This window comes from Telopea speciosissima, chromosome 1 (assembly GCF_018873765.1).
Source record: "Telopea speciosissima isolate NSW1024214 ecotype Mountain lineage chromosome 1, Tspe_v1, whole genome shotgun sequence".
Taxonomy (NCBI): domain Eukaryota; kingdom Viridiplantae; phylum Streptophyta; class Magnoliopsida; order Proteales; family Proteaceae; genus Telopea; species Telopea speciosissima.
This window is the reverse complement of record NC_057916.1, coordinates 66,205,799-66,230,501: the sequence shown is the minus strand read 5'-3', so window position 1 is coordinate 66,230,501 and position 24,703 is coordinate 66,205,799. Positions and strand designations below refer to the sequence as shown.

At 38.8% G+C, this 24,703-nt stretch overlaps 3 protein-coding genes across 3 annotated transcripts; 2 read left to right on the top strand and 1 right to left on the bottom strand.

The window, feature by feature from the left end:
* The first annotated feature begins 2,845 nt into the window (after positions 1-2,845).
* On the top strand, positions 2,846-3,641 carry LOC122653153 (uclacyanin-3-like). Its single transcript, XM_043847097.1, has 2 exons — positions 2,846-3,109; positions 3,277-3,641. Exons 1-2 carry the CDS (start codon positions 2,956-2,958, stop codon positions 3,639-3,641), a joined length of 519 nt encoding a protein of 172 aa, XP_043703032.1. The 5' UTR covers positions 2,846-2,955.
* A 6,263-nt stretch (positions 3,642-9,904) lies between these two features.
* On the top strand, positions 9,905-10,596 carry LOC122653143 (mavicyanin-like). Its single transcript, XM_043847088.1, has 2 exons — positions 9,905-10,099; positions 10,214-10,596. The coding sequence occupies exons 1-2, from the start codon at positions 9,934-9,936 to the stop codon at positions 10,594-10,596; spliced, it is 549 nt and encodes a 182-aa protein (XP_043703023.1). The 5' UTR covers positions 9,905-9,933.
* Positions 10,597-16,113: 5,517 nt separating this feature from the next.
* Positions 16,114-16,764, bottom strand: LOC122648632 (classical arabinogalactan protein 4-like). The gene has a single exon (XM_043841848.1). It carries the CDS (start codon positions 16,762-16,764, stop codon positions 16,336-16,338), a length of 429 nt encoding a protein of 142 aa, XP_043697783.1. The 3' UTR covers positions 16,114-16,335.
* Between the last annotated feature and the right edge of the window lie 7,939 nt (positions 16,765-24,703).

Sequence of the window (24,703 nt, the reverse complement as noted above, 5' to 3'; positions counted from 1 at the left end):
TTCAACAAGTAGAGCCAATAATGTAAGATATATTTGCTTGTAAGGTTAGCATTCCTAGAAATAGAATGAAAATGCATGTGAGACACACCATCCATCTTATATCTCTTCTGCTGAAGCAAATTTTGTGTGTAGAAGGAGAGAGAGACTATTTAAATCTTTCTCATATACTTGGTTATATGAATAATATTGTTGGCTACTGCATGTATGTACTAACCATGAAAAGTTTGTTTTACAAAACCTGCAGTATTCAATTATGGTGGGAGTCATTCTGTGGACCAAGTGAGCAGCAGCGACTACCAAAGTTGCGCATCAAGTAGCCCTTTAAAAAAATACAGCACTGGAAGCGACACAATCCCCCTTAGCAAAACAGGCACAATGTACTTCATATGCCCAACTCCAACTCACTGCAGAGCAGGGATGGAACTATCAGTCAACGTCTCAGCCGCAAGCACCACCCCAGCAACTCCCACTACTCCATCCACATCCACACCTACAACCTCCTCCTCCAACACCACCACCACCACCAAAAGCAGAGCAGCCGGGAATTTGTGTAACAACATCAATGCTCTGGTTATTGGCCTTGGGGTTTCCCTTGTCTATTATGCACTTATGGGCTAGGCAAGAGGCAGTGCAGCTTTTTCCTCTTTGTTCCTTCTTTTCATGTGTGTTGACACTTCTCAATACTTGTATTTTTATCATTTAGATTGATGATGAGATGATATTATTAAACTATAAGAAGTACCTGCTACGATCCCTTATATGGGGGGCTGATCCCATATCGGTTTGATAAGGTTCTTGCTGGAAGTTGAAATGGCTTTGGGTTCCCTGACCTTACAAGCTGACTTTTAGGGGTGAGTTCTCCTGTAGCACTTACCAGTTCCACTCCGTTTATTGGACCATTATTTGGTCTGCTCTGGATTAAAAAAAAATGCAGAGATGGCAATCTAAACAGTCTGGCTGAAACCTAAACATAAAGAAAAATTAGAGAAAATTACTTGGACACCCCCTGTACTATGGCTATTTTGCTTACGATTACCAACGTTTGAAACAATTACTTGACACCCTCAAAACTTGACGGTGTTAGTCTACTGTTAGTGTTTAATTGAAAATGTCCATTTTACCCTTATTATCTATTCAATAGAAAACAACGAAATTGACAAATTTACCCCCCTTTTCTTTCTTCTTCTTCTTCATGTAACCCCACCGCCCTTACCTCCTACTGATTTCAAACCTTAATCGATTTCAAAAAATTTCTCTTTTCTTAAACAAATTTCAAATCAAAATAACCCAAAACCCTTAATCGATTTTCAGATTAAGGGTGTGATTCTGAAAATCAATTAATGGTTTGAATCTGAAAATCAATTACGATTCAAACCTTTAATGGTAACTGGAATCAAACTTATTCACCTACAGGAGGAACTGTAATCAGAAGTGGACCGGTAGGAAAGGATGCCCATGTTCATAAACTGTATTTCCTCTTTCTTGTCCGATCCTGGATCTGGGCCAGCATTGACAAGAGTATTTGGATTTTTGCCAAATGAAATATCTAATTTTGGCGACAGTAAACCTTGTTTTTATCGTAATCCTCACACAGACACATAGACCCAAAACAGCTAAGCTGATTCGTGAGTGGTCTTAGTGTGAAGGGTTCTTTCAAATCTGATACTTTAAGTGTACGTGTTAAGCTTTCACTTTCCCCTTCATATATGGGTTGGTGATGAACTAATAATGTAATGATGGGATCCACTTCCTCAGAAAATAAGGAAGAGAACTAAAAGTTCTGGATTTCAATCCGATAAAACACATGTCAATACGAAGATGAAATGAGAAGTAGAAGTAAGAGCCAAAGACTCCTATCAATGTGAAAGGTACTTAGATATTGCGTCTCTGCAAATGTCGCCAGGAAACTAGAATCAAAGCTCCAATTCAGCAGAGAACAGAGACAGAGGTAGAGAGAGAGAGAGCGAGAGAGAGAGAGAGAGAGAGAGAGAGCAAGACAAGTAATCGTGTAGAACTTTTAAACCCTTAATGGTTTTTGAAACAACTGCCATGGCTGCCGGTTTTATTTTTTGGTTGCAGGAAGAAGAAGAAGAAGGGGGGTAAATATGTTACTTCACTACACCTTAAGGGTAGTTTAGGTATTTAAAAAATATTTAACTCATGGTAACGGTGACTGACTAACAGAGAAGGCTACTTGAAAGAAATGGTAAACTGCAGGGGGTGTTCAAGTAATTGTTTCAAACGTTGGGATAATAACTAATTATTAGGCCATAGTATAGGGGGTGTCCAAGTAATTTTCTCAAAAAATTATTATTAATGTTCTACGTTTCATTAACAAACCTAACATATTTGTCTCTGTCTACCCAATATAATTGATTGTATATTCATATTCTGCATATAGATAAAAGAGAATAGCTCAGATCATGAGAAGTTGAGAACCTAACATGTGCTTGATGACTCATACACAGAAAGATTTTGAAAATTAAGATTTGAAAAATATGCGACCAGAAAACGCCAACTAGTAACCGGTTGGATCAATTGATTAACAATCCCTAAATTGCCAGATTTTGGAATTTTTTATAAGATACCAGCTGGTCAAGCAATTGGGCCAGGTTGAAAGGTCAGATTGGAGGGTTCAGTTAGGATGAGATGAGATTTTCTAGTCCTAGTTCCAGTCCTGTTAGGTATAGATTTAAAACATGGTGTCTGATCCTAATCTGGATTGGATGATCTTGGCCGTTCCTGAGTGTAAAAGCCCTTTTAGAAATTTACCCAATTTTAATTCTCCCTAAACTTCTTCATAACCCTTCTTCCTCTTAAGTATAGTCCTAATTAGCTTGCCTCCTTCATAACTCTTCTCACTCTGAATCTAGTCCCAATAAGCTTGCCTCCTTCATTACCCTTCTCCCTCTTAGTCCCAATTAGGATTAGCAACTTAGTGTGCTCCAGAGAGGCATGGATGTGGCAAGTGGTCTCTTAATTATGCTCTTGGTCGCTCCGGCCGTCTATGCCATAGATTACACAGTGGGTGAAAGTGCTGGCTGGAACCAAGGTGTGGACTACAACGCATGGGTTTCTGGAAAGACTTTCAATGTCGGTGACACACTCTGTAAGTTTATTATACCTTCTAATCTGGCAATTCTAGAATTCCAAGTATTGATCCAACAGATAGAGCCAATGTAAGATATATTTGGTTGTAAGGCTAGCATTTCTACAAACAGAATGAGTGTAATGAGAGATTTTACTAACCAAATTTGTTTTTCACAAAACCACTAGTGTTTCAGTATGGACCGACTCATACCGTGGACATGGTGAGCAGCAGCGATTACCAAAATTGCTCAACAAGCAGTCCTCTTAATTCCTACAGCAGTGGAAAAGACACAATCACCCTTAATTCAACAGGTACAACGTACTTCATATGCCCAACTACATATCACTGCTTCCAAGGGATGAAACTAGCGGTCACCATCGCTGGCAACGCCTCAGCTCCATCCTCCACACCCACATCGTCACCCTCCTCCTCCACCACCTCCAATTCGCTGTCTCTGCAAATCAGATTGGCCGGAAATTCGTGTAACAACATCTGTGCTCTGCTTCTTGGGCTTGGGGTTTCCCTTGTCTATTATGCACTTATGGGCTAGGCAAGAGGCAGTGCAGATCTTTCATCTTTATTTCTTTTTGTTTTTTATTTTTCTTTTTGGGTAAAGACAGCTTTATTGATCGGATGGTGAAGGATACGTGCTTGGGGATTCTCTCTGCCGTGGAGTAGAATTTAGCCAGATTGTCTTACACAATATTGACAAACCCTTCATGTTTAATAACTCTTCACAATGCTTGTATTCCTATTGCTAGTATTATTTACAAGAATAGATGAGATGAACTGATGAAACGAATTATTGAGGATACTTGATAATTGTAAGACATAGGGTTGAGCATGCCCTCCTCCAATGCCCCCATTTTTAATAGACATGGTTTGCTTCATATGCTTCTATGAGATCCTCGGCTCATTCTAATTGGTCTGTTTCAAAATAGGTAATGTAGCGGGGATAGAGCCCAGTCTTGACAAAAAAGGAGCAAAGGTGTTATTTGTTTAATGGAGCTCGATCTAGTGTATGGATGCTAGATTGGGTCAGCCTAGTATGAAATAGGTTAAGGGTTTGATTTAACACGTTCCATCAATTCTAGAGTTTTTGGCATATCAATAAAGTATCTAAGTCATTCTTTAGTGGATATGAAAGTGTAGGAATGCTATAGCATTTCAAAACACTGCTCCTGCGTTTCACACTTGGGTGGAGTCGATTAATAGGCATGTGGCTGAGAATTTCAGCTCTTACCTCTCCCTCTCCTTGTGGTCCTCCTTCCTCCAAGAGGCCATAAGGCCTTGGGTTATGGGAATGGATTTTCTTGTATTTAACGACTGTGGACACATGTCTATGGTGGCTAGGGTGCATGTCTTCCCAAGCTGACCTTTGTTCGTGAAGCAATGGTCATTCAGTTGAGTTGGGCTCACGTTCATGTACATGAGCGTACGATAATGGCTCACAATCGTCAGGATGAAATCCACCCTATGGGACCATAGGGTGGATTCCATCTTGACGGCTGTGAGCAATTCTTGTACGTTCACACACGTGAACGTGAGCTGGACTCCATTCAGTTGAGCTTGAAGGCAACAATTGATGATGGGCTTTATTGGGTTGTAATTCATTCCAAGGGTCAGGTGTTAGTCATCTATCTCTTGGATAGGTCGGTCCCCCAGACAAAGGCATCAATTAATGATGGGCTTCACCGGGTTGTGGATGGAAAGAGAGTAGGAGTTTGAGTTGGATTTTCCAACTTGACACATGACTAAATTAAAAGACCAAACTTTGAAAATTTATGTTGTATTGGATTTTCATCTTCTCAAGTGTGCCCATGCACCGCACTTAGAGCGGATAAATTTTATTGCTACACTTGTAGCAGGAATGTTTCTGCTACAAGACTAGTAGCCAAGGAAATAGAATAATTCACTTTCCTTTTGGGGTCATAAATACCCTCCAAGGTATTAATATTTTCTAAAATACCCTTTAAGATTTCGTTTCCTTGGCTATCAGTCTTGTAACAGGAACATTCCTACTACAAGTTTAACAGCAAAATTTGTCCTATGCCAACTGCCCTTTTCTCACAAAGAGTAGCCAAAAAATAATTCAGCTAAACAAAAAGAGCAGCCAAAAAAAGGGTAAGGGTAAGGGTAAGGGTAAGGGTAAGGGTAAGGGTGGGGGTGGGGACGAGGATGATCACTAGAAAACTTCATGAAATCTATTAAAACCATGAAAATATATGAAATTTTGAAACCATGGTTCTAAGAATCGGAATTGGCTTTGGAGCAAATCAACGGTTGTGGTCTATGGATGATGCTTGAGCCAATGAGGATGACGAGAAAGTGACTATTCTCTGACATCTAAGGATGCCTCTCATTCTCTGTCAGTTCTCATCGTCACTCTCTTTTTTGTTGTTTTGATAGTTGGGCCCAAAGAGTGTTGAACTCATGACCTTTTTCTATCGTCACTCTTGATCGTTCTCCAATCCCAAAAGGTATATCATTTTCAAAGAATCGGCCTGATTCAACAGATCCAGAACAAAATCGAAACCAAAAACCAGTGGATCTGATTCAGGATGATTCAACAGTTATTCCCCGAAACGAAATCGATTACTGTAACCCTTCTTGAAATTTTAGACCTATAACCTAGGGATGTAAACGGATCGGATTGGATCGGATACGGATCGGATGTGATCGGGCGGATATTCCTGGTCGAATACGGATACCTCTAAACGGATTCGCATGCGGATCGATTCGATTTTTGACCATCCGCTTACATCTCTGCCTTGTGTAACCCGGACCTTCCTCCCCTAGCGGATACAATTCACTCTCAATCCATATCTCTTAGATCATGATTCTCTTTTCATCATATTCTAGAACTTATTTAATCTTCAAAAACCCTTGAAATCATTATTTACTTAATTTTTATTATTAAGTATTCGGATTTTTTCGACGGATTTTAATCGGAGTATTCGGATTATTTTTCGGATATCTCTAAACGAATACGGATGCCTAAACGAATACGGATGCGAATTGGATTCGGATTGGTTATCCATTTACATCCCTACTATAACCCCTTTGAACCCTAGTGCTAAACAGGAACCATTGAAAAAAACACAAGATCGAAACAACCATACAAGATTAGCCTCGGTACCAGGGTCAACCAAGGCCGATTCCGATCAATCCGGAGCCGCTGATCCATAAACCATTTCTATGGTTAGGGCAAAATCTAAATAATTCCTGACCGATTCTAAAGGTCTGGATCGGAATTGGCTGAAACCAATCCAGATCCAAATCCCGATTCCATGGTTTGAAGCTTTGCTCAGGACAGTCTAATAAGTTTAACCCTCACATAACTTAACCTTGCCTCCTCTCCGCCCTCTTCCTCTAATTAATTTATGTTCATACTGAGCTTCAACAATCCTAGTGGTCTGCCTATTTTAAAAGGTTGTTGTTGACTTGTAAGACCTTTTACCTCCATTCTCCTTCTTCCTTTATCTTTGTGGGTTTGTCTATGTCTCTAATAGTATTAGCAAATTTAATTGTGTGTGGGCTTGAGAGCCATGAGCGTGGCTAGTAGTCTCCTAATACTCCTATTCTGAGTGTTTTAGGCAATTATAGAGTCATAGATTGTTGTCTGGTCGTATATAGTGTCTGCAATAGCACAACAGTCAATGAGAGAACACGCAGAGAAGCATCAACATAAATGTGATTTTTTATTTCATAGAGATGGGTAGTATGTATAGCCTTGAAATAGGGCCGGGTTGGGCTGGGTTGGGCTGGGTTTTTAAAACCCTAGCCCAACCCGGAGTCCTCGTAGCTCAACCCAAGCCCAACCCGACTCTAGGTCAGACTGAGATATCTCAGTCCAAGCCCAACCATGCCACGCTCAGCTTAGCCCAGCCCAGCCCTGATTGACCCTGATCGGGCCGGGCTGGGCTGGGCTGGGTTGGCTTTGATTGACCTTGATTTTTACCATTGCATTAAAAAAATCAGACACATGTGATTGGGTATTAGTTTGTTTCATACTCAATTGACTATTAGACTTTTTCTTTAGGTTAAAAAACTTAGCCCAATCTTAAAATTGTAAAAATTTGCGTTCTATAGATAATTACCAATTTTTTTGGTAAACCAATAGATAATTAGATACAAAACAAAAATTACAAAATGTAAACAATAAATTGTAAAGCATAACCTAACACAGGGTTGAGCCAGGCTGGGTTCTCTCTCTCTCTCTCTCTCTTTTTAATTTGTTTTTGAAAGAAGTACTTGCAATAAAATTTGTTACACAAAACGTGTTTCATGAGGTACATGGATCCCAATTAGTTGAGATTCTCTTGACGTGTTGGACTGTGTTTCTTTCCTCTTACTTGCTTTTTTATTCACTTTCATTTCTCACCTTTCAACTCTCCATTTTTTTTAGGCCAAATGTTCTTTGTGCCAAGGACGCAGGATAAGCTCAGACACATGGGAGTCGGCAAAATGACCACCCCGCCCCCTTGAATGGCCGCTCCATGTGTCTAGGTGCAGCCTGTGCTCCCAGGCAGAGAACAATCACCCTTTTTTATATTTTCCATTTTTTATTTGTCATTTCCCATTTTTCATTTATCATCTCATCCTCCATCCTTCTTTTTCCATATCTTTATTCCCCTTATTTTATTTTGTTTGGATCCATGTCGTCGATTCCTTTAAGTTGGGATAAGTCTGAGTTTATTGTTGTTGCGTTGTTGTTGTTATATCTCTCAACCAGCCCTCACCTGATCAATTTTTCACTTTTGTACTTTCAGCAGTTAAAACCATTTTTGTCCAAGCTAGGTTGTGTCTTCAACCATTTCTCGAAGCTTTATTAATATAGAGTTAGTTGATGAGCCTATTCTATGCCTCTACACTATTGCTTGGGCCCGCTAATCATGGGCTTTGCAGTAGGAACTAGGAAGTTACTTTCTCCTTTTCATATTTGTCTTTTGAAGTGGTTGTATTGTTGTTATGCACCCAGATTTTTCTACTTCTTACAGGAAAGGGAGTTTGGCCCTTTTAAGTAGTTTGGTTTTAACTTAACTTAATGGGTCACCATTTGATTGCAGAATTAAAAGAGAGCCAAAAATTAGATAACTATAAAGAGAAAAAAGTTAGTTCGAAAGTTTGCTTCCTCAAGGACGAAATGCTATTTTGGGAGCTATCTATATATTAGTATTCAACTTTTATTACCAAGGAGAAGTAGATAGAGATTTCAACAACTTTGGCACTTAAAAGTTTTATAAATATCTAAACAGCTGAAGCTTCTATGTTGCATGTGAGAACCAAACCCAAAGAAATTCCAAATATTTCTTGAAGATGAAACCCATTTGTATTGAAATAATTACTTCTGATACTATATAATATTCATCTCTTACCTTCACTTCAAGTAAGCCAATTGGGTTGCCTAACGTCCCTAACCTAACTCTCCCAAACAAGCAGAAGCATACAAAGGGAAAGAATTAGTTAGGAGTGGGGGGGATCTCTATTCTAAGGAAAGCGTATACTTTAATATATGGGGGGAGACAACATTATATGGGGGAGCATTCTCTATGGGGGAGTGTAATTAGGACCACGCGTGCGCAGCAGCCAATGAGAGCGCACTAGCTGGTATCTTAGGGGTGAGATTACTGTCTTTCATGGGGACGGAGCAGTCATTTCGCCTCCACTGTGTCTGGACGTGGCCGATGCCCCCCACCCAGAGAACATTTTTCCTTATTATATATCAATTTTGCTTACATGCTTCCTGTCATGTGGCAGGTCAGATGTAATTAAAATTTGGCCCATAAATGACGGAATTTCCGCCCTCAATCACTGGCTGTCGTGCACGTATATGGCCCCTGCGCTCCCATGCCGAGAATGGTTCCCCTTAAAATTTTATAAATAAATAGACTCCAAGGCTCTCTACTCACCAATCAAGTTTTAACACTATTAATAGAGTTGGTCAATTGAGAAAGACAACTTTTGGAAAATATACGAGGGTGCCTATCACTATGTGGACGATTGAAAAATACGATGATATACATGGACATACATAAAGATTGTGTACGATTGAATTTTGTTTTAAAATTTGATAATTTATGAGTTTCTCAGATATCCAACAGTCACAATTGTCACAACACACTTCCATGTAGCATAATCAATTGTTCATATTAGATAATTCTTACTATACATATAATTTAACAAAAATATTGTCTTAATCTACAAATAAAAGGGAAAACGGCAAATGGTTTTATGCACGACTGTGTACATACACACATGGTCATACCTTCAAACCATTGGATGGGGGAGAGAAAGTCATGCACAATTACACTTCTGCACCCACCCCTGCCATTCAACAATTGTAAGACACGACCATATATGTATCGTATTGGATTCGGCTCCTCTCTTTGGATGGCATCGCCCAATGAGTGCCCAATAAGTCATCCAACGACTGGGTTATGTCGCACACATCCTACATTAATGTGCATGAAAGGTGGGTAAAAAAAAGTCAAACTAATGACCATGGTTTGAAAGATGTTTAACTGCTTGACCAACGAATTCTGATTCAACAAGCTATATATCAAATCTTGAATTACAATCAATTAAAGTCCAAAGAAGACTAATATTTATTTTATAAACACAACTTAATGGAAAGTTTTTTGCCTCTTAAATCTTAAGTGAACAACCAAAGACTAAGTGATAAAATGAAGAAGAAACAAACTTTAATTTGAACACTAAAAGTACAGCTAAAGTTAGGTAATCTACTCATCAGCCAACCCTTGTATATTTATGGTAAATCTATAAGAACTGCATGAACCACAGTACTCTCAATTTATTATCTGATTTGAATTCCTCCATTAATGGCTTATAAGCTTCTCTTCTTCTATGTTCTTGCCTGCCTCTGCCTTCAAGTACTAACATGCAATGCTACAGTTTACATGGTGGGTGATAACTCTGGTTGGGATGTAAGCACTGATCTTAACTCATGGGTCAAGGGCAAAACCTTCAATGTTGGAGATTCTCTCTGTAAGTACTAAATATTATTCCTTTTCAACCAATCATCTTCTTTAAATGGTTACTATATAGTTTCTAAGTTCTAACCAAGCTAGGGTTTCAATGTTTTTGTTATATATATATCAGTGTTCCAATACTCATCTGGAAACACTGTGAATGAGGTTACAAGAAACAACTTCAATGCATGTAATGTGACTCAGGCTATACAAATATATACCGGAGGCAACACAACGATTCCGTTGACGCAACCCGGCGATAGATTCTTTGTCTGTGGGAATAAGTTGTATTGCTTTGGAGGGATGAAGCTTCAAGTCCATGTTAATGGAGCTCAGGGGGTAAATGCTCCGGCAACTGCACCAGGGTTGGCACCCCAAGCTTCTACAAACAACAACAATGCCTCACCTAATTTCTCTACTTCAAATGGGTCTCCTTATGGTGGAAGGGGTTCTCTAATATTTGGAGCTTGTGTTGGTGCTATTGTGACTCTTCTATTTGGTGTTATTATTTGAGTATTTGACATTAATTTTTTTTTTCATTTTTGGTATCTCAACATATTGTGGTACTATTGTTCAAGGGAGAAAGATTATCTTCCTTTTTATCAAATTAAATACTTACTACACATTAACAACAAGTTTATGAATGTTCACCCAAACTTCTAGTGCAATTGAGCCTAGCCCACCAAGAGGTCTTAATTTTTTTTAGGTAAAGGAAATTTTATTGAAGAGGGCATGAGAAGCTCGAGGCTTCCTGAGAACAAATTTCTTGGAGTCATGAATTGGAAAGTGGCCACTCTGTCTTACATGTCAAAAAGAGTGTCTTTCGAGCTAGGCAATGTGCAGTGTCATTCAAATTTCTAGGAATAAAAGAAAAGATACAAGATTCAAAGTTAGAAATCAAAGGTCTTAATTTCGTTAGAAGAAGTATTGAGAATAATCTCACATTCAAAACTTTGGGACTTTAGACACTTTAGTATCAAACTTGGTCACTAGTCGCTTAAGAGCGTGTCCGAAGCTTTCTTAGTGGATCTGGCTCTCCTCCAACCGTGGCGGGAGCCAAAGAGTCCAACGCTCGAAAACCACTCCAAAAACAAGGGGGTTGGTCATTTCAAAAGTGGGACCCACTTGTGAAATGACCAGCCCATCTCTGTTTTTGTTGTCGTTTTGTAGGGTTGTAGACCCTCCAACTTCTGCCATGGCTGGAGGAAATCCATTTCCGGAACAAGTCCTCCAATGTGCATCTGTCATAGGTTATCTTTTTCGAGAAGTGTGGGCCCCATGTTCTCCAATAATTGTGGCCCAATTGGGCCCTGCAGACCTATCCATTTTAATTAAGCATATGGTCCTTTCTAAGACAACTGCTAAGGCAATTGGCTTGAGGGTAATGCAGTAGAACCTAGTTCGTCTCGACTAGTACTCTAAGATTCCCATATGGTCGTTTCCTTTTGTGGAGTCACATTTGATAGAAACCCCTAATTTTTATTTTTTTTTCACATTTGATAGAAACCCCAAAAGTCGAGCATATCTATTTGCAGATGGAGAGAGAAATGGGGTAGAGAGAGTTCTCCTGCCGGCTGCCAAAGAATATAACATGTATTTTACTTTTCTCTTTTATTGAAAAGTCTTGAGGAGATAGATCCAACCGCATGTGCCCATTTGTCGAATATCAAATGGGTACACATGTATGGCCCATGTAATAGACTGGACACACATCCACAGATGGGCCAAAGAACTGTTTAGCATGGGACCTCATTGCATTATTGTACTCCGGCATGCAGTGTACTGCTGTGTTTGGAAACCACCAAAAATTCGAAAAAGAGAAAGAAATTATTGGCGAGTGGCTAATCATGGTTTGAGAAATCGGTGCCGATCATTGGTCGGATGGATTGATTCGTATCGATATTGTGGAGATCGATACTGATTTTTGATCGATCTCATATCAGTGGATCGGTATGAACAAGGGTAAAAATATAATCAAGGTCTAATTTTTTTTGAAAAAAAAGGATAAACCTAACTCATCCAGACCAATACGGACCAATCTGGATCAGTATCAATAAAGACGGATGGATATCGATACTAATTACTAAAACCATGGTGGCAAAAAATAATCTTGTTAGAGGGATGAAAAATGGAAGGATGAGAAATTTTGTCTAGAGAGATACAAGTGTGGGGGTTTCACACTCCGATATGAATACTTGTAAGGAGTTGGGCACTTTTTTAGTAATGGCTAGTTTTTAAAGATGAATTCTATTCCAATCCCAATACATAATATGGATATGATCTCGAAAAATTGTGAAACGAGTTTTCAATGATCGTTTGAAGAATCCCCATTTTTTTAAACGTGTATCCGATTAACGAGGGTTCGCTTTCCTCTTCAAAAGTAATTTTACAGACAACGAGGAAGGAGAAGAAAGAAACTTCACTTCTTATGTTAAGAGACGATGCTATTATATATGACATGTATGCATTGAGAATTTATGCACTTACAATCTAATATTTTCCCTAATTCGCAGTGGTGATTTAGTTCAATGGATTCTAAATTATTCTAAGAAATTCACCACTACCCCTGTTTGGAATCTGATTATAACTAGATCTGAAAGAGTTACTTGGCATAAGGTTGTGGTTTCTTTGTTTGTTTGTTTGTTTGTTTTTTTTTTTTTTATTTTTTTTATTTTAATGAGGGCATAAGGTTGTGGTTTAGTTCCAATATTCAACAGCATAGTTTTACTGTGAGGTATGCTTTGACCTTATCTTTCCCTACCTAGGAGTTCCATCTCGATCAAGAGAAATTTGTCTATCTCACAGTTGTCTATGTTAGAACTCTCTTGAAAAATGAGGAGCACCTTTGGCAAGGTGTCCTTAGAAAGTGTTGGTCTCACCATAGAACTATCCTTTCCTTTGAAAGAGATTGGAGGTGGATCTTGAAAAACTGTAGAGGTAAATCTAATTGTAATTATGTTGGTAAACCTGTCTTTGATGTTGTGATTCATCATATTTGGTGGAAATGGAATAAAAGAATGTAAATCGAACACGGGCCAGGCCCGGTCCAAGCTGCACACAAGGGGTAGGCCGGATCCGACCTGACCCGCTGTGCGTGGAGAGAACCAACCACTTAAATGGTTGGGTCCCTTCCCCCCTCTTTGGTCGATTCCCAATAAGAGTCTAAATAGGGGCAGGGTCTTAAGGTGTTGGCTTTAAATAGAAAGCCTATAACTCTAAGACCAAATAATTGTGAGAAACCAAAATTTTCCTCTCTCCAGTGTTTTGTGTTCTCTTTGGGATTCCATCTCTTCCCAGGGATTTGTGGTGTGGAGTACTCTATGGATAAACCTTTCGAGAAATTCAAAGATCGTGAAGGAAATCATTCGAGTTCGTGAAGCTTGTAACCAACCCTGTACAAGATCCTCTTCCACTGCGTTCCCATCTCCGTTCAGGTAACACCCTAACGGATGATGATTTATTTACAAAGAAGATAGACCTCCTCGACTCACACGATTGAGCAAATCTAGGAAGCCATCACTTTTGAGATCAGAAATAGATTTCTCCCAATTCGATCTGTAACCCCAAACACTTTAAGAAATAGACAACTTATTTTGTCTTGGGACCTTCCTTTTATTTCCCCTCATCCTCGTGATTCTTGATATATCATCCTTTGTTAGTTGTTTCACCTCTTCTCCTAGTTTTGATGTATCCTTCTTTCGATTCTGTTCCTTCGTTGCCCCGATTTTTTTACGTTTCATTCATTAAATTAGTTAATTGTTTTGTTTCTCTTGTTTGGGATCCCTCCCTTAGATTATCTTTTTGACTTTTGTTGTTCTCTGTGTTTTTTTTTTTTTTTTTTAACATATTTTTTATTCATCAAAAAACAATATTTCCACTAATGCCTAAGTGAATTCAAAACTTTTTTTTTTATCCCAAACAAACCTTGGAAATTTTTTTCCTTTTCTTTTCTATCAATTTCTATCTAACCAAACACAGTCGCTTAGTGTTTTTTCTTATTTTTTGATTAAACTAAAATGAACCACTTAGCCCAAAAGGCTGATTAGATTTTTGGACCCAAAAGAACGAAACCCATGCATCATCTTCTAGTAACCTAAGGTTCTGATGCACCACTTAACTGATCCCTACATAGATTCTCTTTCACATTTTGTGGACCACACCATCCTTGTTGAGTTTACATCGAAGTATACGATTGTTTGGTTCTCCTGACAAGTATCAGACATTGCCAACTCGAGGATGGTTTGGATTTCCATGAGTGATCACATTCTGTTTTCCATATTTTATCTTGGAGGTATATACGTATACTCAATTCGGGTTGTACAAATTAGGGCATTTAAAAATCTTAAGAAAGTATTGTTTGATACAACTCAACTCTATTATATTCTATTCTGATAATACAAGAGGACGTGTATTAGTGCTATTAATCTCACTTCAACTTTTATAAAAATATTTCGGTGACATTCAAGTTGTCATACTAAACAGATAAGTCTTATACTTCATAGAATTGTCTGTTTGATTCAGTGATTTTCCGCATAGGCTAGAGCTTTAGAAGAAGGGGAAAATCGAAGCGTTCAATCTCTACGATGCAATTGGGTCATGGGCCTCTACAATCGAATTTTATGAATTGTGTAGTTACAAGATTAAAGATGGATCTTTATCCCTTACAATTCTTTGCCCGTCCATTTCTTGCAATTCCTTTCATAAGGGATAAAAATAACCACCCTACCCCTATCCAAACACACTACCCGGGTGCAGTCCACACCCCCCTATTAGAGGGCCTTGGGAAAATGGATTGGACGGAGAATTACAAGAGATAATTTTTTCGGTTGAAGACAGTTTGGTATATCCGTGAAACTTCTGGTAAACGGCAGCTAAACTCTTTTAGAAACGACACCATGATTAAGTAATACACTACTGGCCTACTGCCCGTTATATTATATTTCTTACACCTTAAATATAAAATACTAAAAAAATAATACATGCATGCATATAAAAAAATATATATATAATAATAATGGGTGATTCCTAAGGCACATCACTTTGAGTCAATACCCAGTTGGCCTTGTGGCATGTTCACAACAATCCAACCTAAATTCCCATCAAATACTTTAGAATCTATCCATCATAAAAAATACTAGATCTAATTTTGTCCTCGTTAATAACGCTCTTGTATATCTGTTTAGTACTCTTTGCTGTTAAGATTGTCGACCCATCACAATCGATCACCCTCTTTCTCTCTCTCTCTCTCTCTCTCTCTCTCACTCTCACAGGCATAAACACAAACATAAATAACTATAGCCTATAGATTTAATTAGAGGTAAGAGCGTGGCATTGTGGGACAAACTCGGCATGTGCATACCGCTGTCCTAGTCATATTGCTTTGCCTCTCATCTGCCCCACCACTATTGCTACCACCAACCCATCAAATTCTTAAAACACCCCCCCTTATGCTTCCACTACCACCACCATAATAAAGGCATTTCTTACAATCTTACCCATAAAGCTCCTGTTACAGCCCCCTAGTACTCACAAAAACCCAAAAGTTGTCCCCACTTTTTCAAAAGCACACCTCACCCATCAGAGGTTAGGTTTCCTTTCTTCCACATAAATTCAATTTCCCCACTACCACCTAACTTTTTCTTCTTCCCCCATTATTATTCACCCTGATCTCTCTATCCATATCCCCCATCCAAATCCCATCTTAATCCACTACCCCTTGAGGCTATCAGTCTTAAATGGTTTCAGCTGGATCCGGATCTTCTACTTCCGCTTATCCGGTACTGTCGTGCGCTCCAACGGGTTTATACCTTGTTGTGTGTGAGACGCACGGCAATACCGGACAGGCGGAAGTAGAAGATCTCGATTCTTCCTTCTTTATATTTATTCTGTATTTTCTGTAATGCAAACCTAACACACAAAATGCACATGAGGGACTTCATGGGTTACCAAGAATTGAGGCATTAGATCATGGGTTCTTCTTATTTTTCTCTTATAAAATCACAAAAAAGACCAAATTCTTTCTTGAAACCGAAACAAGAGTCACCAAATTTTTTTTTTTATTTCATCCAAGTGAAAATGGTACAAAAAGAGCAATAATATCCGATCAATTCAGCTCCAATCATCCTCATCCTCACAAAATAAAGTTCCAAAAATCACAATTTAAAAGAAAAGAAAAAGAATACACAAATAATTACCTTAATCTACATCAAATGAAGTAGAAGTCTCAAAAGCAATGAACCCATTTGTTCTAGCCTAGACAAAAAGTGCGACTCCTCCAAACAAAGCTAGCAAAGCCAAGCTACTTCCATGAACAGATGCACCGGAGGCAGGATTAGATCCCACCGGTGATTCACTGGGCGGCGCAGCCACACTTGGTGAGGGTCCAGTGCTAGGAGAAGGTGCCATAGGTGCAGGTGGTGAAGGTGGAAGTCCTGGTGACATTGTTGGTACAGATGCCGGTGGAGGAGTCATAGTTGGAGGAGCTGACACGGCCGGAGCCGGCGAAGAAGCCGGTGGAGTAGTCATGACAGTAGGTGGAACTGCAACACTTGTAGGTGGTGTGGCCGTTGTGGTGGGTGGAGCTGGTGTTGTTGTAGGCGCAGCAGCAGGTGATTGAGCAATGCATGAGGCCACAAGAGCAAGACACAGTGTGAGAGCAAGCATGGCACGGTTGAGAGCCATGACTAGCTAGCTAGCTCTGTTGGAGAATGAGTTGAGAAGGAGAAGATTTTAGTTATAGAACTTGGAAGAAAAAGGAGAGAGACACTAGAGAATTGGTGAAGGGTGAGGTCAGGGGTTAGGGATATTTATATAGAGGCCAAGAGAGGAGGAAATGAGACTTAAAGGACAACACAACATGGGCCAGCAAAGCAAGGGCTGTGGTGGTGGTGGTGATTGACTTGGTTGCTTGGTTTTTTGGCCTTGGCTAATAAAAGTCTTTCTTGTCTTTCAATTTTAATTGGCTCATTTAAAAAGCTAATTAGTGTGTTTTATGTTGGACCTAAGCTCAATCATTCTCAATGGACCCTACCAATTATATCACTAACACGTTGCCAACTAATCAATGATCAAAACCTTCCAACCCTGAGGTGGGTTGGGACCCACCACCACCCCACCCCCCAAATCCTGGTTTTCAACTTAGGGGACTTAACTCCTCTCAGGTTCCCTGCCCGGTCAGGTTCGTTGGTTCTTCTCATAGGAGACCAAAAATGATGATCTCATCCCCTGCTCGAACACACTATCCGGGTGGGGTGAGGTCGTCATTTCTGCCCTCCCTATGAGAGGAACCTACGAACCTGACCGGACAGAGAACCTGAGAGGAGAATAATTCTAACTTAGGATCCCAATTCCCAACTCTTAATTTAGAAAAAATTAGACTAGATATAGAACCATTGATGAAGCCAATTCTGGTTTAACCGGTTTCAATTATTTAAGATTTCAATTCAATTCCATCCTTACTTTGACGATTATTTCCAGTTCGACCAAACATTCCGGTCCAGTTTAGCAATCGTGGATCATTATTAATAATTTTAAGATGGGAAAATGTTATCTGTGGCAGTAGGGATGTAAACGGATCGGATTCGGCTCGGATAGTGCTATATCCGCATCCGCATCCGATTAGCTTTCGTTCGGATTCGGATAGTACTAAACGGATACAGATACGGATACGGATCGGATATTTTATCCGTTTACATGTAAATATAGCTTTTCAAATAGCTATATATAGCCTATCCATATCCGTATCCGTTTAGCTTTCGGACGGATTCGGATAGTGTTAAACGGATACGAACACAAATACGGAAATAGATTTCGGCTATTCATTTACATCCCTATCTAGGGGGGGGACGATGCATGCCACGCCTAGACATAGTGGAAGTGGAGTTCAATTCCTCTGCACAAGCTTGCAGATGCACGTACATGTGAAAGACAACCACTTGTCTTATTTTTGTCATTTACGAGGGGGGGAGGGGTATTTATGAAAACAAAATAAACATATGATTGGTTCTGAGATGTACGTTCACCTGCACGTACGTGCAGATGATACATTCTTGTCATAGTGGGGGACGAAATGATCATCCTGCCCTATGAATAGTGAAAATCCTGCCCCCGAGATGCCAACACACGTTCTCTCATTGGCTACCCCACACGCGTGGCTCCTGTGATCCTCCACAGAGAACTGTTCCCCTTTTAAGGTGTGGGGGTCCACAAGAAATATAGAATAATAGGAATTAGGGTGGAAAAAAATTGTCATGTTGTCCACTCGTGAAATTTTCCAAAGTGTTGTGTCCTTATCAAGTGGGCGTTGTGCGTAGAAAGTTTGAAGTTTGAAAGTATTAAAGCTTTCTATGCTTAAACGTAAATAATCCCACCAACTACCCGTGAATGGTGTGACTCGTGATTTTAATTCTTTAACAAGCAAAGGAGAAGGACATAGAAGTTTCCGGAGACGTGTGTTAAGACTTTGACACTGCTCTCCCCATGTACATTTTAGCAATCAGTCCTAAAATTATGGAATATATTATTATATCTAATGGTGTTCAACGGTGCGATTTTGATTTAAATGGTTTGATTTGATTTAGTTAAGAACGTAGTAGATTTAAATAGTTTCCAGGTTTCTTGATTTGTAAACGGTTTTGGTTTTAAGGTTTTAAATGATTTCAATCTCAAATTATAACAAAGACATAGGAAAGAGGTAATAGATTCATGGGAGGGGATCGCTGCTAGATTGCGTGGTCCTTGCACTAGCTCAGATGCTAATGATATCTAACGTGGGGGCAAACAAGGGTGAGATTTTTCATTTCAAAGGCTGGCAAAAACTCATGTCGCCCCTATTATGTCTAGACGAAAACACACACAGCCTAACAGTCTTCTTATTCCCTAAATTTAAAAATGATCCTTAAGTGTCAATTAAATGATTTGATATATTCGATTTAAATGTGTAATGGTTCAAAACGAATCAAATCATTTAATAAAGAACTTATTTTTTAAATCACAATCAAATCATTTATAAATCGTTTGTAGATTTCAGTTTAAATGGTTTGATTCCATTATACCTTAAAAACAATTTTTGATTTGATTTGGACAATCTTACCTATATGATAGGACTTGTGAAAGTGATTGGTCAATTACTAATTTTTTTCATGTCTATTGGTTAAAACAGGGATAAAAAATAGGGCTGCAAAAGGGTTGGGTTGGGCCGGGTTTTATAGAACCCTAGCCCAATCCTAAGTCCCCTTAATTTCAAGAGAAATTTGATTCTGTCTGGGAGTGTGGGTCTTACACTCAGAATTAGTACCCTACCAAATGACCACCCTATCCCCATAAAAAACAAAAATCGCACCCTTGTTGATGCTTCCACATGCACTCCCTTTAGTACACGCATTGACCTAAACAGAAAATTCCACCCACCCCCCTCCCCCCTCCCCCTAATTTCAATTTCAATTTCAAAATAGAAATAGATCCTCAATCTCAACTATTTCACTACTTCAGGTGAAATTGATTTCAATTCTCAAAGCTAAGGTGAAAAAATCATATCAAACACTATAATTTCAATTCAATTTATGATCCCATGAAATTAAAGTAGAAAACATACCAAAACAGATCAAGATTCAACATTTGATGATGCATGACAACTCAAAGTTAAAATCAACTTTTGATTCATATTATCAGGATTATTTATTAATTTAAAAATAAAATTTTGAAGTAAAGATCATAATTAAGGTGGAGAATGTGGCAAATTACTGGTGGCTTAAGACTCTGTGTCAGAAAACCCAAACCACACACCTTTCTAGGATTCCTCTCCAAAGACCTAAAAAAGTTAATTGGTGCCCCAGTCTGCACGGTTTAAGTGTGGACCGCTTCCTGTTTCTGCTTTTTAGGCCTTTTTTAGTACAAAGTAATTGATGGAAAGACTACCACTTTGGCACTTTGTTTTGGTTTTCCAAATGTGAGTTGGTGAGTTAGGTGAGTAAGCGAGTAGCGTAAACAGTGCGGTAAATGACACCGTGTTCCTGGGGTTCCAGACTCCTTGAGTAACTTATTGACTTCTTTTGAGTCAAAGTCTAGATGAGGAGTTGCGGTATTAATTTATGAAGAAAATTGTGGTTGGAGGAAACTCTCACGAAACTACCGTTTGTGTTATTTCTTCTATTTGTTGGGGGGTGGGCCGGGGGGATCCGGCCCCTCTCCAGGGAGCTCAGCACCTGGGGAGTATCCTGGGGGCATTCAAGGGTTGGGTTATACCGCACATATTTCGGTGCATGCCTAGGGATGTTTGTAGCACATCCCAATGACTGGATGCCCCTTGGGCATGCTAGGTTCCCTGAAGAGGAGCTCAATCCAGGGTGGGGGGTTTGAGGAGGACCTTTATCTACTTCATTTCCTAGGCAGATCCATTTATCCAAGTTCCTCTAATAGAGGGGGTGGAATGACCCCCTACCCCTGCCCGCATGGGTTCCACCTCCTTTATTAGAGGAATTGGGGGGGTGACCTTAGTAAGTTCGGGAACGATAATAAAACAGGTAGGGATAATATGTATGGTAATTAAACTGGTCATACCGCAATAATATTTTTCAAAAATTTGACATAATAAAACATGTACAGCAATAAAATAATAGATGTTTAATGTGGCCCACCTTATAAGCAAAAATACAGGTATATACTCACCATGTAAGACATGCACTGCCTAATAAACAAAAAAATAGCATGCAAACTATGATATATAAAAACGAAACCTCAACTAAAATAAACACCATATAATATCATCTATTCTCATTCAATGTTGAACTTCTGGTATGCACTATGCAAGACATAATATCCTCTAATCTCCTTAGATTTGAGTCTTAGATGTAGATTCGCCGGCCGTCTGTGAACTCAAATGAGAATGGAGAGTGAAAAAAAGAAGAAGAGGGGCAACCACTAGGGAGGATTTTGTGTTTTGTGAGTTGCAATCAAGAAGGAGCCCGAGGGCATGGATTTGGGGTTTTGTTTTGATTTTTTCAAAATGTAACAAACTTAAGTAAAACGTATAATACATGTATAACATGCGGCACCGTTTAAAAAATATATTTTTCTCATATAAGTGCATTTATATGTTTAAATACATTTTTTAATTAAACGTTTAGATGCGTGTATATTATGCATATTATACGTGTATTTACCATGGAACAAAAACTCGATCGAAACATATGGTTTCGGTCGAGACAACTCGGTTTCGTGGCTACCCGAGACAAAACCTAAGGGGAATTTTAAAAATCCTTGGTTTCGGCCTTAACTCAATTGTTTCGACCATGTTTCGGCCAGGTTTCGGTCGAAATACCTGGTTTCGATCGAAACCTGGTCGAAACTTATCTTCTTTAGGTTCTAAAATCACCTAATTCGATCGTAAGCCTTCATTTGAATAAAAATTTATAAAATAAATACCTTGCAGAGTTAACTCTCGCTTCCACCACCGCAGTTTATCCAATAATCAAGCATTGCTGGAAGTATTTAGTTCATGATTTTAAAAATCGAGAATCGGGCAATTTGGATTAGAATCGGATGACACTTAATTATTCCGATTTCCACCAATCCTAATTGTTATTACCTGAATTGGAATCGGATAGTCCAAATTGGATCCAAATTGGTCGATTCATAGTCTTCTTTTTTCTTTTTTTTTTTATAATTCATCTTAAATCAAATCGATTCATTGGTTGATTCTTAATTCTTGAACCGATTCTCACCATTCAAGCAGAATTTTGACTTCATAGCTATGCATCTCAGTTTAGAAGTTTGAACTTAAAAAATGTGGGTGAAAGGTTAGACTCAGACCTCAACTTTAGATGCTCACGTAAGTGTATACGTCTGCAGATCTTTAGGATACCCATTGAAAAGATGATGATAGACAATGTTTACATTCTTAAACGGAAAAAGAGGGGCATCATAATGTTTTAATTGGATTCAATGTATTATTCAGGGTTCAAGTACTTTATAATTATGTGAACTAATTATAATATCACTTTAGTGTTTGTATCGTATCAGTGCGTACATTAGTAAACTTGGGTCAAGAACCACAAGTACCATTTTCAATGATTTTTTGGCGAATGTAATTCGTGGATTATGTTTAAAATATGAAAAATAGGCAACCTGCAAAACATCAGATCTAAAAAACCTTGCTTTGGGTTCGAAACCTGAATTCCCCATTAATGGGAAAAAATCTCTGGTTTCAACCAGGTTTCAACCGAAATCTACCAAAACTCGATTTTGGCCTGATCGAAACCCGAGTTTTCAAACCTTGGTATTTACTAAGAGTATGATGACATGCTTTTCTTTGTTCTCTAATTTTATATACAATCCAAAGGTAATGATCAGAGAATGAATCCTATGCACGTACTCGTACATGTTAGGTGTTGACAACTGTCCCTTTTGCTTCCATATTATACCCTCTTTACTTTTTAAATGGAAAAAAATGGGACATGTGTTGGTACCTAACATGTACGTGGATAAGAACTCTCCTCGCATGATGGTCATCTATTGCCTACACCATGGCTTGAGGAAAAGTTGATCCATAATATATCCCCAAAGATTTTGATGAGCTTTGTTGATTGTCACCGGCCATAGACAATAGTTTATGTGAAAAAAAAAAAAATGGAAATTGAAATATAGGAAAAAGAACCTTGAAAGCCATCGTGGTCCTTGCGCTTAGATACGGGGGCATGGAATGTTATACTAGGCAGAATCTATAAGACTTATCTAATTTGTAGCAGTCGAAGAATACCAGTAGCAGCATAAACAGAAAGATACAGGAATCAGAAGCAGTGAACCACGAACAATAATTCTTAATCACGAACAAGTTGAGTTGAATCGTATCTAACAGATACTCTCCTTAAGGTTTTAGATGCCCCACACTTCTGCAAAACAGGGTTGACCTTGCATCTAGTCCTCTAAGATGAAACGACTCATTAAACGTATAGGTTGCAGAACCTAATACGAGTACAAAGAGATACCAACCAGCTATACTATCACTCAGTTTTATAAGAAAATACAGTAATAAAAATATTCTTTGGAATGGACATTGCAGAGACAGAACTTGTTTCTATTGTGTAAAATGACAGGCAGGATATGGTATATATAGTGTTCAAATACCCTTTCATGAAGAAGTATACCCATACATATACAGGTAACCTATACGTACAGGAGGTACTCTTCCAGGGGAGTGAACCGAGTATTAAATTTAAAAAAAATTAAACTTAAAAGAAAAACTTTCACTATCTAAAAAGAAGGTTTTGCCCACATCCACACCCCGACCCCGACCCCAAAACCAATGTGAGACTATTCTTGAGCTTCAAGTTACCTCTTACACACAAAAGTGTAAATCAAAAATTCAAATCAAATTTTGGAGGGAAAGTTTAAAATCACTTTTTGGATCTTTGGCTCTAAGAATTAGTACTTTCAAATATAATATTACAATATGGAATGAATGCCGCACCACCACCCCCCAAATGAAAGATAAAAATCCCGTCCTTATTGATGCTTTTGCGTACACTCTCATTGATCCAGTGCTAGCACAAGGTGATGTTGCCTTTTAGAGAACCCTTTCCCTTGAAATATACATGCACATTATAGTCTTTCAATCCCCTCATTTTAATTCCCAATAACATATCCCGTGACTGGTGCAGGGATAGCCTAAAATCAGAAATCCAAAAGTTCTTTTTAGTAAAATTCATAAATTCATTGTTGAGAGTTGAGACTCGAGAAAACATCGATTTAGTAATCCGAATCTAAAAAGGTAAATCATTTAACCCGACTCAAAACCACAACCGATTCCGTACAACCCTCTTTTTTGGGGAATTAGGAGCTTTTATATATATTTTACTTTTTTAAAGGGGGGGGGGAAGGTAACAGGCAGGAAACTCGAACTCGAGACAACCTGGTGAGCATGGGCATGAAATGCACCACAGCTCATCAACTGCGCAAGGTAGGGTGAATTCTGCACACAAGAGAGCCAAGGGAAGGACAAAGAAGAGGTGACTTGGAGCCTGACTCTGGGGGGAACTCTCCAATGCTTGTCAAATCTCAGAAGAATCAACAATTGTGGAGCTTAAGACAGAAAGAACAGTAGACTTATAATCCAATGGATTCACTTTTTTCGTATAGTTATAATAGTTATATTTATATATCCAAAGAAGATTGGCCGGCCTGGGTCCACATAAGCTCCAGGTTCAAGTGGTCTTGAGCTTACATTAGACGCACCCTTCTTGAATGAGAACTATCTAACCATTTTACAACTGGTGTAGTGGAAAGCCTTTAGTTGAATGACCACGTGGAGGGTTCTAGCTCTTGGTCCGGTTTAGGGAATCTTGATCTCAACCGTTTCCTCATGTTTTCAGGTCGATCGCAAATGGGGTTGTTCACGTAGTTTCAAGCTTGGACCCTTTGACATGTGTTGTATGTCGGTTGAAGAACTTATCCTATATGTATCAATTATATTTGGAAAAAAACCTTTGCTTCTTCATAATTCCAATCTCTAGTCCAACTGATTGGATCAGAATTGATGGATGTCAATTCCATACCTAATTCGTACACTTGAACGTGCTGTTTTTACGTTAAAAACAAAATCGAATCAAATAAAATATCATTTCTT

What these genes read in the sequence shown, in the direction of transcription:
- LOC122653153 (XM_043847097.1), top strand. Translation starts at nt 2,956, where the DNA reads ATGGATGTGGCAAGTGGTCTCTTAATTATGCTCTTGGTCGCTCCGGCC. An exon ending in CAATGTCGGTGACACACTCT is followed by an intron (nt 3,110 to 3,276) that starts GTAAGTTTATTA and finishes CAAAACCACTAG; the next exon opens with TGTTTCAGTATGGACCGACT.
- LOC122653143 (XM_043847088.1), top strand. Translation starts at nt 9,934, where the DNA reads ATGGCTTATAAGCTTCTCTTCTTCTATGTTCTTGCCTGCCTCTGCCTT. An exon ending in CAATGTTGGAGATTCTCTCT is followed by an intron (nt 10,100 to 10,213) that starts GTAAGTACTAAA and finishes TATATATATCAG; the next exon opens with TGTTCCAATACTCATCTGGA.
- LOC122648632 (XM_043841848.1), bottom strand. Translation starts at nt 16,764, where the DNA reads ATGGCTCTCAACCGTGCCATGCTTGCTCTCACACTGTGTCTTGCTCTT.